Here is a 13,988-nt window from a genome sequence, read left to right as displayed (position 1 = left end):
GAACACGTCCCTATAGACCCATACGGCATTTATTCTAAAGTTTCATTTTTTTTTTCTTCTAGAATCCTCTACTTTTGTCTTATAGTATATTCTATTATTTCTAATATTTTATTATAAATTATCTTCAATTTTTAATTAAAAAATCAGATTTATTATTTGACATTTCATAGAAGACCATATTAAAATAAGAAGACAAGAAAAGCTAACTTAGTTTATAAAACATTTTTTACTTGTGGTAACAATCCGCCCCAAGCTCAAAGTGAGATTCCATTTGAAGGTGTCCTAATTTTTTAATTGACGCAAAATAATATTTTTATCTTACTTTATTCTTCTATAATAAAAATAAATAACTGCAAATACCATAACAAAATATGAAAGACACACAAAACTTGCGTCATTAAGAAAAACTTAAATAATTTATAGAAGAACATATAATTTCACATAACAATATAAATATAAAATAGGTTGTAGTAGTTATTAGTGAAAGCCCGAAACATATAACACGACTTATTAAAATTTTTGAAAAACTTAAGACTTTACAAAGTAAACCGACAAATCATAATTATATAATAATAGCAACAAAAATTAATTTTAGTTCAATCTAACTATTATCTAATAATTAAAAATCTAAAATATGTGAAACAATTTTATAATCATACATTCCAATATTCCGTGTAGCAATATTTGTAGAATTTCATTATGAATATTTGTTGATTATAATTTCAACACATCTACGTGACCAAATTTTGTACAACCAAAAACTAATTTATTTGACAAAAAATTAGGTTTATTTATGCATTTAATTAAACTATTTGGATGCATATATAGTACATGGATAGTGTATAATATTGTGGTCATATATTTATGATTTTTGTATAATTTTTTATTTTTTTAGAACCATAAATATAATTAGTGCATACTTTAATTCAAATTATTAAAAAAATAGAAAGAAAATTCTAATATAAATATAAAAAATGAGGTTAAATACTAATAAGTCTTTTTAACTTGTCCACTTACTATATTTATATTTTAATATATAATTAATACATTAAATTATTAGTATAACCTTATTTTGATTGTACAAAATTTGTTCGTTACTCTTATAATTTTTATGCCTCATGCACTCCATTTATAATAAATCATAATTAAAATATCATACTTTTCAGAAGGCGCACACATCTATGTGTAATAAATTAAAATAAAATAAGTACGAGTACTATATAAAATAATAATATATCTAATTTATATTATAGTGATTAGATTGTAATGTATTAAATTTTTTGAAAAACGGGAATACGAAATGATATTTAATTGAATTTTTAACCGTGAGATGTGATCATTTTCGATCTCAATATTTTAACGCAATAGAAAGACACGATAATTTTATTGTACTATAGATTATAATATTCAATAATGCATATAACAATAATTTTTAGTAATTAAAATAAATTATTTATAAACTGAACTCGATTAATTTACTAAGCAGTAATTAATTTAGCATAATAACTGAAATTTAGTTATGATAAGCATAGATATATAATTTGAACTTTAATAAAAAAATCATTCAAAACATACTACCTTAAATAATAGCGCTCTTATTTAAGGCAGTATGAAAAAAAGATTTTTTATTTCTTTTATACATACTAAAAACATAAACCACAGCAACCTTACTACTACTTGAATAAAATTTGAATCTCAGACTATGAAATTAATAAGAAGCATAGTCATAAACATTATCATAAACCAACAAATAATGACACTTATTTAAATTTCTATTGGTTAAACCATCAGCAAAAACAAAAAAAAATGCGTAAATCATTAATGAGCTACAACTATTCAACATTGGATCTATTGACGACATATGAGTTTAAAAAATAATCTCTCCATTCCATAAAAATAAAAATTCTTTTTATTTTTGGCCGTTTCCTAAAAATAGAAAGTTTCTCTTTTAAGAAATAGATCTACTCCACTAACATTAATTTCACTAATTTTTATATTCACTTTCACAATTTTTTTTTTCATTCTCTTTCTTATTTTACCAATGTTATAATAAGTTTCTCTTTTAAGAAATGGATCTACTCCACTAACATTAATTTCACTAATTTTTATATTCACTTTCACAATATTTTTTTCTTTCTCTTTCTTATTTTACCAATATTATAATAAGTTTCTCTTTTAAGAAATGGATCTACTCCACAAACATTAATTTCACTAATTTTTATATTCACTTTCACAATTTTTTTCTTTTTCTTTCTTGTTTTACCAATGTTATAAACAAACTCATGCCGTTTTCGTAGTTTCTATTTTTAGGAAACTGAGTTTATAAACTGAGGGAGATAAACTCGCTAATGACAAAACTATAACAACATTTCTGCGCATTTTGCTAAAAATAATATATTTGTGTACATGAGGATTACACGCTGGTTTTCATTAATTTTTAATTTTTGTCTTATATCTTACTTCTAATTTTTGTCACATACATTTTATTTTTTGTAATTAGACAAAAAATAGCATAAATGGAGTACATCTTTTACGTTAGAGGAAATACGGTATGTGATTGTCAATAAAGCACAAGGTTGGTAAAAAATCCGTGACATCTTTGTTTGGTGGGATGAGACTTGTTGCCCTTAATTCTAGAGCTTCTGATCTTGGTTTGGATTATTTGATTTCTCAACTCTTGTGCCTTCAATATAAGAGCATCCCCATCCGTGCTCTTAGCTAAGAGCACGGAAGTGGGCCCGGACCCACTTTTACTGCTTGTCCTTAGCTAAGAGCACAACACCCACATCCGTGCTCTTAGCTAAGGACAAGCTCAAGGGTCCCACCATTCTATTATTCAATTTAAATACTCCAATTATTAAAAACATTTCTACATTATAAAAATACATTAAATAATAAAAATTACATAATTAAAATTCTAAAAAATAAAAATTACATAATTAAAATCCTAAAAAATAAAAATACATAATTAAAATCCTAGAAAATAAAAAATACATAATTAAAATCCTACAAATAAAAAATTACACACGTGGAAGACTAAGACTACTCCTCTAACCCCAATTGCCTCTTGAGACCCCGGATCATTTGCTCATGTGTTGCAAGTTGATCCGGAGTCATCTGAGACGTATCGTTCATATAGAGTTGACTCAAGATGGCCCACAACGTGTTGTTCGGGGGTGGAGGAGGCACAAAGGGAGCGGGGGCGGCGGGGGCGGCGATGGCGGATGGAGTCGAGACGCGACGGCGGGGGCGGTTGGCCGCCGCCTTCTTCCTTCCTTGCGGGCGGGAACCGCTCGGGCCAGCGTCGGGGCTACCCAAGTTAGCTCCGGCAAGCTGGGTAGCCATATCATCGGAGACGCCGTCGGATAGGGCAACCGACCTGGACCGTTTGCTGGAGGAGCTGGAGGAGGATGCTGCTATGCCGCCCCTATACTTCGGATGTTGGCGCCCCTCCTGCCAACAATCGAAGTACTTGAACGGTTTGAACTCCTCCCGTTGGTATGCCGCCAAGGCGGCAGTGACGATGTCGAGCTCGTTCGTGCCACTCCCCGCCGACCGCTCTTCCTGGAGGTAAATCCCCTGGAACTTACCGATTGCCTCGTTGCATCTGTAGATGCAATTGCGAACCATACTATCATTGCGATAGATGGTTCCCGCCGGCCGGGTTTCATTGTAGAGGCGAGTGATGCGCCACCAATACGTATCCCCGGTTTGGTTCGTGCCGACGTCCGGATCTTCGGAGATTGCCAAGTAGGCTTTGAACATCGCCATCATCTCACCCGGAGTGTACGGGGTGCGGGTGCCACGAACAGGAGGATTAGGAACAGAAGTAGGAGTAGGAGTAGAGCTGTTGCTCCCTCCCGATCCGGGTTCGGGTGCCCACCCGAACCCGGGGGCGTTTAAGTCGTGCAACGGGTAAGGACGGTAGCCACCCGGAGCTTGCGAACCTTGGGTTTGAGGAGGGGCCGTAAATTGGGTTTCCGGACTATATCCGGCCTCGGAGTCGAACTAATCGTGGTTCCAACCGCGATTGGCGGAAGGGTGATCGCCGGAGCCGGACATTGTGTAGTGTGGTGAGAGTTTAGATGAGAGAGTGTGAGGAAAAAAGATGAGAGAATGTAGATGATGAGAGAATAGATAATAGATGAGAATGTGATTTTTTTTGTGTTGGAGTTGGGGTATTTATAGATGAAAATGTGAATTTTGGGGAAAAAAAATTGAAAAATAAATTAAAAGTGGGTAGAAAACGGATATATTTTTTTGGGAAGTGGGAAAATATTTTTTTTTTATTTAAAAACATTTTTAAAAATAAATTTCGAATTTAAAAAAAAAAAAAAAAAAAACGAAATTGCCAACGGCTATGCCGTTGGCCAATCAGAAGCTGCCACGTATTTGTGCTCAGCGGCATGGACGTGCTCTTAGCTAAGAGCAGCGCCGTGCCACTGGCACGGACGGACAAGCTCCAGCGACGGACGGACGGCACCGTGCTCAGCGGCACGGACGGACGAGCAGCGGTGATGCTACCGCTGCGGATGCTCTAATGCTCACTCAACTTGCAACTCATTTCATATAAACATAGCAACATTCATGAGCATGCTACTACACTTTGTGAACCTGTTTGTTTCCTCAGCCTACACAACAATTTGAAAAGGACAAGAAAGAAATTTTTAAAAAAATACTCCACTTGGGATGTTTCCACCTAGCCACCTAATTTTGATGCAAAAAGCATAAGATGTTTTTTTTGGGAATATTGTTTTTCATATATGTCATGTCGGGTCGGATATGCGACGGTTCCGGGTCGCTTGTGTACAATAAATATAATCATGGAAAATAATACTTACTCCCTCCGTTCCATAGTAGTAGAGTCATTTTGCCATTTTGGTACGTTCCATAGTAGTAGAGTCATTTCCTTTTTTGGTAAAAGTCAACACATTTTTTCTCTCCTACTTTACTCTCTCTTACTTTATTCTCTCTACATCTCTCTACCTTTTTCATTTCATACTTTATTCTTCATTTACTTAATTCACCTAACCCAACTTTTTCTTAATCTCCGTGCCGAAAAGAAATGCCTCCACTACTATGGAACGGAGGGAGTACTATATAATACTCTATTCGTTCTACACTTATTTCCAAGATCCAATATTTATGACAATGACTTCTGTTTTCTGGTTTTGAATTATAGAAAAGCTTAATTGTATTTAAATTAGGTATAAGATTTTTTAGTCGCCCCACTCCCAATATTAATTCTATAATACAATTAACGGATTAGGAATATTGAAATCATAAATCCTATTTGCATATAAGGCAAGTCATAAATCATGAGTATTACCAAAGTTATAAATCTTATAAATAGGACACCAATTCTATAGTAGAGTCGAAATTCATTGGCTGGAGAGAAGAACAAGAGAGTCAAAATATGCTTTTACTTTTTTTGTGGTGTAATCTCTGGCATGCTTATTATTCTTTAGGTTCAAAGTTAGAATATGATCTCCAAAGGCTCAATTCATCGAAGAATGAAGCAAAATTTCTTCAAATATCTACCATTAGAGATCCTCACCGATATCCTATTGAGACTTCCTCTTGAAAACATTGCAACTTGCAAATGTGTTTGCAAACCGTGGCTCAATCTCATTGAGACTGACTATTTTTCTAAGTCACATCTTTCTAAATCCGTCCCCGCCCTTGTGGTCTCGATGCCGACTACAAATTCAAATTGGTTCAATGTTTTCAAATTGGAAGAGAAGCCCAAGCGCAAGCCGAATCCAATCACAAAGTTTGATTTCCCCCAAGCATCAACAATACAAGGTTCTTCCAATGGTTTGCTTCTTCTGAAAAATCCTTTTCGTGATCATCTTTATGTATGTAATCCTATCACCCGTGAATTTGTTGAGCTCCGTGGCCGTCTTACTCGCCCTCGAGAAGATTGTTATGGAATTGGAGTAAGCAGAATAAGCGGACAACATAAGGTTGTCTATCTCAACCCTACCTACGACGGATGTCATGTATACACTCTTGAATCAGGATCTTCATGGAGACGCGTTGAAGGTGTTATCCCCTCGTTTGATTGTTGTCACAGCTCCGTTGCTGCATTTGTTAGTGGCAATCTCTATTGGTTTGTTTCAAAATTTAGGAAGCCCCCTTTCGTTTGCTGCTTTGATCTTGAGACAGAATGTTTTAGCACTTTCCCTCCACCAATTGAATGTCTCAAGAGAAATAACGTTAACAAGGGAATGTTGTTTGCTTTAGGAGATTGTCTATGTTTTTGTGATGACGAACCAGTAAATAAAGGTGACTATTATCATGTGATCTGGTTGCTGAAGGAATATGAATTAGTTGAGAAAAGTTGGTGCAAGGTATCTGTCAAAATCAGGCAAGGACCTCAATTAGATGTCCTCATCAAACATCCTCATTATGGTCATGGTTTACATAAATGTCTGCTGCCTATCAATGTTTACGAGAATGGAGACATGTTGATGTTATGGAATGAGGAACACTTTCTATACTACTCTAAAAAGTGGAGAAGTCTTAAAAAAATTGGTTTGTTTGGTGAAATGGATGATGATTCTTTAAATATTAATTCCATTCTCCTCACTCCAAGTTTCCTCTCACTCAAAAGGCACTATGGTATGAAGAATGTAATATCATTTTAGTTTGTACTTTTTGTAACCTCATCACAGACTTGTAATTTACCTATGCGGACAGTGTTTATTTATTTAACTATTTTTAATTCATTGTTTAGTTAAATAAGCAGTTTTTCTTTATTTAGTTTATATAGGGGTTGTAATAATATGTTTATATATTTATTATTCTGCATTCTCATTTTAGTTTATACTACATTTCTAATTTTTCTTATAATAGGGGTTGTAAATCTTTATTTACAATTAGAATGCCTTCATCTAAAACTTTCTATTGATATCAATTTAAAAATTATTTACACATCATTCTTTATTTCATATTCCTTTCATTTTCCACATCATTCTTTCTTATCATAGGGTATGTAAATCTTTATTTACAATTAGAATGCCTTCATCAAAAACTTTCTATTTATATCAATTTAAAAATTATTTACACATCATTCTTTATTTCATATTCCTTTCATTTTCCTCCATTTATAATTCCAGGTTACTAGTTTAAAATTGCTCGTGTTTTAGAAAATGTGAAATAGTTGCAATGTAAATCTTACTTTTAGTGTTCAATTGTATCGTTAATTTCTTATGAACATTTATATATGATGTCCTTTGAAATCCCAATATAATTTTTAGCAAAAATAAAGAAAAAACAATGAACAAATCAAAGTATATGTAATCAAGATCATGAACATTTTTGCATGTTCATGCTATCTTATATACCAAGAACCAAATAAAAAACTCAAAACTTTAATCCTAGTCATTAATTATAAAAGATTTATGGTTAATATTGCGTAGAATTTCTATCTCAATAAGAGCATGTATTTTGTCAACAGAGGGTATTTTTGTAAGTTAAGTTTTTGAACGATTCTTGCGTTCCTAATTTCTCTCCCACCTTCCAAAACTAAAATATTAACATCACCAAAAGGATCTTTACATAGAATCAATATGATTTCAACAAAACATTTTAAAATCAATGCAGATTTTAGAATCAACACAGAATCAATACGATTTCAATAAAATATAGATTTCAGAATTCAACAAAAAAGCAACACGATCAATTCAACACAAATACAACAAAAAATCTTCACACAGATTTTAGAAACAACATTGAATCAACACGATTTCAACACAAAATTCAACATCAACAAAGAATCAACACAAAATTCAACATCAACAAAGAATCAACACAAAATTCAAGCAACTTTTTCGACGAAAAGGAGAGAGGACGAAGAAAATGAGAAAAATTGAAATGGAGGGAGGAATTGAAACTTTAATTATGTGATTAGTGGAGGAAAGAGAGCGACCAAATCTGCATTAATCTGGAATCATATCAATCGTTGATTAGAAATAATTAGTGGCTAGGATTAAAGTTTTGAGTTTTCATTATATATACGGCTTTCATTTGATCACACCCTATATTTATATAAGAAAAAGAAAAAAAAAACGTGGCAAAATAAACTCTATATATCAATGGGGATTAGGAGCTAACATATCATCTTCAGAAGCCAATGAACCACTGCCTTTAATATCATGTAATTTTTCATTGTGTTTCATTTTGGATTAACAAAAACGTTGTTATCAATTTTGCTGAAACTTGTGACTTTTTCTCACAATGCTTCAAAAAAAAAATTTCAAGGTACTCCTCTTATTTGTACTATTATATAGCAAAATACTCCTCTTATTTTAATTTTGTTGATATACATAAATTATTAGTTGAGTGCAAATATCAAACACACACACTTTGGCCAAACTCTCACCCACCAAATATACAGAGCTTGCATGTTTTACACCACTCACACTTTCTTCTTTCCTTCTCCTCTCCTTCCTTTTGTTTCTAGAGTTGGGCCTTGTTTGCCCTTAAAGAAAAATTCTAAAATTCTTAAAAATAAAATTCTAAATTCTACAGCTTCTGATCTTGGGTTGGAGGATTATTTGATTTCTAATTTAAAAATAAAATAAAATAAAATAATAAAAATACTCACTTGGGATGTTTCCATTTAGCCACCTAATTTTGATGCAAAAAGCGTAAGTTTTTTTTGGGAATGTTGCTTTTATATATGTCACGTCGGGTCGGATATGCGTCGGTTCCGGGTCGGAGGATCCGCGCTTGCGTAAATATAAGAGCATCTCCAGTGGTGCATAGGCCAGCCATAGGCCAGCCATTCCCTCCCCTGCCACGTCAGCAACACTACAAAATCCTCCTGCCACATCAGATTTAGGCCAGCCATAGGCCAGCCGCACAAAAATAATTCAATAAATACTGCATTTTACGGAATTAAAATTACGATAGAACTACGAAAATAAATTTACGACACATATGTGGAAAAATTCATTAATTTCATTCAAAAAAATACAAAGTTAAAAAAAAAATTACATTTCAAAAGGTACATACTAAAGAAAAAAACCTATCGCCGTGCAATCCTCCGTGCCCACAACTCTTCAATTATATCCTTTTGGAGTTGAATATGAGCATCCACTTGGCGCATGTTGGCATATTCATTGAGGCGGCCGGCTTCATCGAGAGGAACCCCTTGTCGTACACTAGGGGTGGCCGTTCCGTGGCTTGGACCTGCTTCATCGTCATTGGCCCAACTAGTCAGTTGTGCGCCTTCGTCTTCGACGATCATGTTGTGCAGGATAATGCAGGCGTACATTATTTCGGAAACGCATCCGACATCCCACAAACGTGTGGGACCCTTAATTGCCGCCCTTCGAGACTGGAGCACACCAAATGCGCGCTCCACGTCCTTGCGCGCCGACTCCTGTCGTTGCGCAAAGTAGGCCTTCCTTTCATCGCTTGTTTGTTGGATCGTCTTCACAAAGACCGACCACCGAGGGTATATCCCATCCGCCAAGTAGTAGCCCATATCATGCCGGTTGCCGTTGGCCACAAATGAGACGGCTGGACCGACGCCCTGACACTTCTCGTTGAAGAGGGGAGACGAGTTGAGGACGTTGAGGTCGTTGTTCGACCCGGCTACTCCAAAATATGCATGCCAGATCACAGCCGGTAGTCAGCTACGGCCTCGAGGATCATCGTGGGATTCTTTGACTTGTAGCCGGTCGTGTAGGCCCCCTTCCAGGCAGTCGGACAGTTCTTCCACTCCCAATGCATACAATCGATGCTGCCTAACATCCCGGGGAACCCATGCTGCTCCCCGTGCATCTGCATCAGCCGCTGACAATCTTCGGGAGTAGGGCTTCGAAGGTACTCCTCACCGAATATTTCAATCACGCCCCCACAAAAATCCTTCAGACATTCCAGGGCTGTCGTCTCACCGATGTGGAGGTACTCATCCCACATGTCTGCCGCGCCTCCATAAGCCAACTGCCTGAGTGCCGCCGTGCACTTTTGAATAGGGGTGTGGCCGGGTCTGCCAGCCGCATTGTGCCTAAAGCGGAAACACATATATCGACGCTCTAATGCGCCAACGATGCGCATAAACAACTCCCTGCGCATTCTAAAGCGCCGCCGGAACATGTTGGCGGGAAACCGCGGATTCTCTGCAAAGTAGTCGTCGTACAGCCGCTGATGTGCAGCGGCGTGATCCCGATCAATCACTGCTCGGCGGTGGACAACCCGTGGAGGGCGAGGTATCACCGGCTGTTCCACCATACGCATGTACCGCTCCATCTGGCGGTTCATGTAGGCATTCATAGCCTCGTTCATCCTCCGCGCGTACTCCTCAGCATCCCCACCACTACCACCACTACTACCACTACCACCACCGCTACCACCCGCGTTACTCATCGCTCGATGATACTCTTGTACAGAAAGTTAGAGAGATAGAAAACTCGTTAAAACAAGTGGTGCAAATGAAAATGAAACTAAAATCGCGTTTATATATGTTTAAAAAAAAAAAAAACGAAAATAGGCGCTGGCCGATCGCTAGCCGATCGGGCCGCCACAATGGCGGCTAGCCGATCGGCCAACGCCCCCCGATCGGCCAGCCCACGCCGATCGGCTCGCCTATTTGGCCCTCGCCGGCTGCTATGGTTCGGCTAGCCGACCGGCTAGCGCGACGAATCGGCTAGCCAGTGGCTAGCCGACCACTGGAGATGCTCTAAATACATAATCTATTTTTTGGCGCCGCTCTCACACTCTCCCCTCTCTTCCCCAAATTCAAGCTCTCTCTTTACTAGATTCAAGGTAATCTCCTCAGGTTTATTACCTTATCTAGCCTACACTTATTTCCAAGATCCAATTCTTATGACAATGACTTTTAGTTTTGAATTATGCAAAGAGTCAATTACGTAAATGGTACCTGATCTTTATTTTATATCATTTTTGGTACCTATAAATCACATTTTTGGTACCTGATGCAATTTTCTTCCCATAATGCCCTTTCAACAAATATATTTTTCCATTTATGTCATAAAGGGTATTTTGGACATATATAAAATTTGTACCAAAAGTGATATTATAATATCTTCTCTCATTCTCCTAATTCTTTATACTATTATTATTAAAATCAATATTATTATTATTTTGATGTTATAAATTAATAATTAATTCATTTTTAATATGATTCAGATATACTTAAATATAATTATAGTTATAATTATATTTGATTATTATTGTTATAATATTGATAGTAATTAATAAATAATTGTAGTATAATTATATAAATTATGAATCAAATAATATTATGTAATAGTTATAATTATTATTTTATATTAAATTAGTAACTAATCAATATAGATTATTGTTGTTATTATACTAAAAACTGATAGTAATTAATAAATAATTGTAGTATAATTATATAAATTATGAATCACATAATATTATGTAATAAATATTGTTATTATTTTACAGTAAATTAGTAACTAATCAATATAGCCTTAATAAAAATTTAACATTGTGAATTGTATTCATAATGATATAAAAAGTTGAATATTTTTAGTTAGGTGTTTCAACCTTAAAATGAATATAAAATAATTTAATAAAAAATATTAAATTGATTTAATTACTTTAAATAATTAATTTAATTAGGTATTTTATTTATTTATTTATATTATGAATGCAATTAGATGTATGTATATAACACTAAAAAGAAAGAAGAAAAAAGAAGGAAGAAGAAATATAAACTAAGGAGGAAAAAGGATAGTAAAAGAAAGGAAGATAAAATACTAAAAAGAAAGAAGAAAATGAAGAAAAAAGAAAGAAGAAGAAAAAGAGAAATAAGAAAGGAAGAAAAATTATCACATATTTGGTACTATTTAATGGAAATTTCCAAAAATATCCTTAATGAAAAAAAAAATCACATATTTGGTACCTAGGGTTATTTTTGTTACTGGGTACCAAAAACGATATAAAATAAAGATCAGGTACCATTTATATGCGAAGTAAAAGATCAGGTACCATTTACGTAATTCACTCTGATGCAAAAGCTTAATTGTACTTCTATTTAAATTAGGTATAACATTTTTTAGTCACCCCACTCCCAATCTCTCTGGTTAATTTTTTGTGAGCAAAATTAACTCTATAATAAAATCGTAATTAGGAATCTCTCCAACTCCATAGGAGAACCCAAATTCGAGTTGGTGTGAATTGGCTGTGGAGAACAAACAGACAGTCGAAATTTGCTGGAGAGAAGAAGAAAGAGAGAGTTGGTGTGAATTTGCAGTTTAATCACGGTAAAGTTTCATACAGATAGAACCAATTTCATGTGTTGTCTTTTACAACTATAATTCATGGAAAAGTAAACTGTATGCATTTATTTTTTTGGTGTGTAATTTATCTGTATAGTCTCTGATTTTTTAATACTTGTTAGTATTTTGTAATCTAGGCGCCTTATGCATAGTTTATTCTTTAGGTTCAAAGTTAGAATATGATCTCCAAAGACTCAATCCGTCGAAGAATAAAGCAAGATTTCTTCAAATACCTACCACTAGAGATCCTCACCGATATCCTATTGAAACTTCCTCTTGAAAACATTGCAACTTGCAAATGTGTTTACAAACCGTGGCTCAATCTCATTGAGACTGACTATTTTTCTAAGTCACATCTTTCTAAATCCGCCCCCGTCCTTGTGGTCTCGATACCGTCTACAAATTCAAATTGGTTCAATGTTTTCAAATTGGAAGAGAAGCTTAAGCACAAGCACAAGCAGTATTCAATCAACATGTTTGATTTCCCCCAAGCAACAAAAATATAGGGTTCTGCCAACGGTCTACTTCTTCTAAAAAATCCATTTCGTAATCATCTTTATGTATGTAATCCTATCACCCGTGAATTTGTTGAGCTTAGTGGCCGTCTTACTCCCCCTAGAGAAGATTGTTATGGAATTGGAGTGAGCAGAATAAGTGGGCAACAAGATTGTCTATTTTAACTCTAAATACGGCGAATGTCATGTATACACTCTTGAATCTGGATCCACGTGGATGGGCGTTAAAGCTGCCATCCCCTCCTCTGATCGTTGTTTGAGCTCTGTTGGTGCATTTGCTAGTGGCAATCTCTGTTGGTTGGTTTCAAATGGGTTGAAGAAGTTTTCTTATGTTAGTTGCTTTGATCTTGAAACATAATGTTTTAGCACATTTCCTATACCCCTTAAACAGAAGAGAAGTCTTAAAGAAATTGGTTCGTTTGGTGAAATGGATGATGATTGTTTGTACATCAATTCTATTCTTCTCACTCCAAGTTTTCTCACTCAAAAGAGGCTTTGGAATGCAAAATGTAACTTCATTTTAATTTGTACTACCTCCGTCCCTGAAAATTTGATACACATTACTATTTCGGTCCGTCCCTGAAAATTTGATACACTTTACTTTTACCATTTTTGGTAGTGGACCCCATATTCCACTAACTCATTCCTACTCACATTTTATTATAAAACTAATACTTTAAAAGTAGGACCCACATCCCACCAACTTTTTCAACTCACTTTCCATTACATTTCTTAAAACTCGTGTCGGGTCAAAGTGTAGCAAATTTTGGGGGACGGAGGTAGTACTATTTATGTTGACTATTTTTATTCATTTAACTATTATTAATTGATTGTTTATTGTTTAGCAATGTCGAAATCTTATGAAGATTCCATTTATGTTGATACCTTCCGTTTTCACATTGAAAACAATTTCTATAAATTGGAGTGATTCTTGAATGTAAGTTATGTAACATATCAATTCAATACCAATGAAAAGCTTGATAAACATAGTTGTCTTCATTTATCCTAGTTAACTTTAACTACTAGAGTAGTAGTATTTAAGCTTGAAACGTAGTTACTAAACCAAAGTAATTATGACTTGGGAGAGCCTCTGGTTATAAGTAATAAGCAAAGTAAATATAGTTTGATCAAGGTAAGACTCTTTAGATCATCAACAAAGATATGAAAACAAGATCATGAACATTTTTGGACA

General features: G+C 34.8%; 1 protein-coding gene across 1 annotated transcript; it reads left to right on the top strand.

Annotated features, from left to right (window-relative positions):
* Positions 1 to 5,483: 5,483 nt before the first annotated feature.
* On the top strand, positions 5,484 to 6,650 carry LOC148924189 (F-box protein At3g07870-like). The gene has a single exon (XM_089058191.1). The coding sequence runs from the start codon at positions 5,484 to 5,486 to the stop codon at positions 6,648 to 6,650; it is 1,167 nt and encodes a 388-aa protein (XP_088914317.1).
* The last annotated feature ends 7,338 nt before the right edge of the window (positions 6,651 to 13,988 follow it).

Source organism: Salvia hispanica, chromosome 5 (genome assembly GCF_029641045.1).
Source record: "Salvia hispanica isolate PSC_SH4W2 chromosome 5, Shi_PSC_v1, whole genome shotgun sequence".
Taxonomy (NCBI): domain Eukaryota; kingdom Viridiplantae; phylum Streptophyta; class Magnoliopsida; order Lamiales; family Lamiaceae; genus Salvia; species Salvia hispanica.
The sequence above is the reverse complement of the archived record's forward strand: the minus strand, read 5'-3'. Positions and strand labels throughout refer to the sequence as shown.

What these genes read in the sequence shown, in the direction of transcription:
- LOC148924189 (XM_089058191.1), top strand. Translation starts at nt 5,484, where the DNA reads ATGATCTCCAAAGGCTCAATTCATCGAAGAATGAAGCAAAATTTCTTC.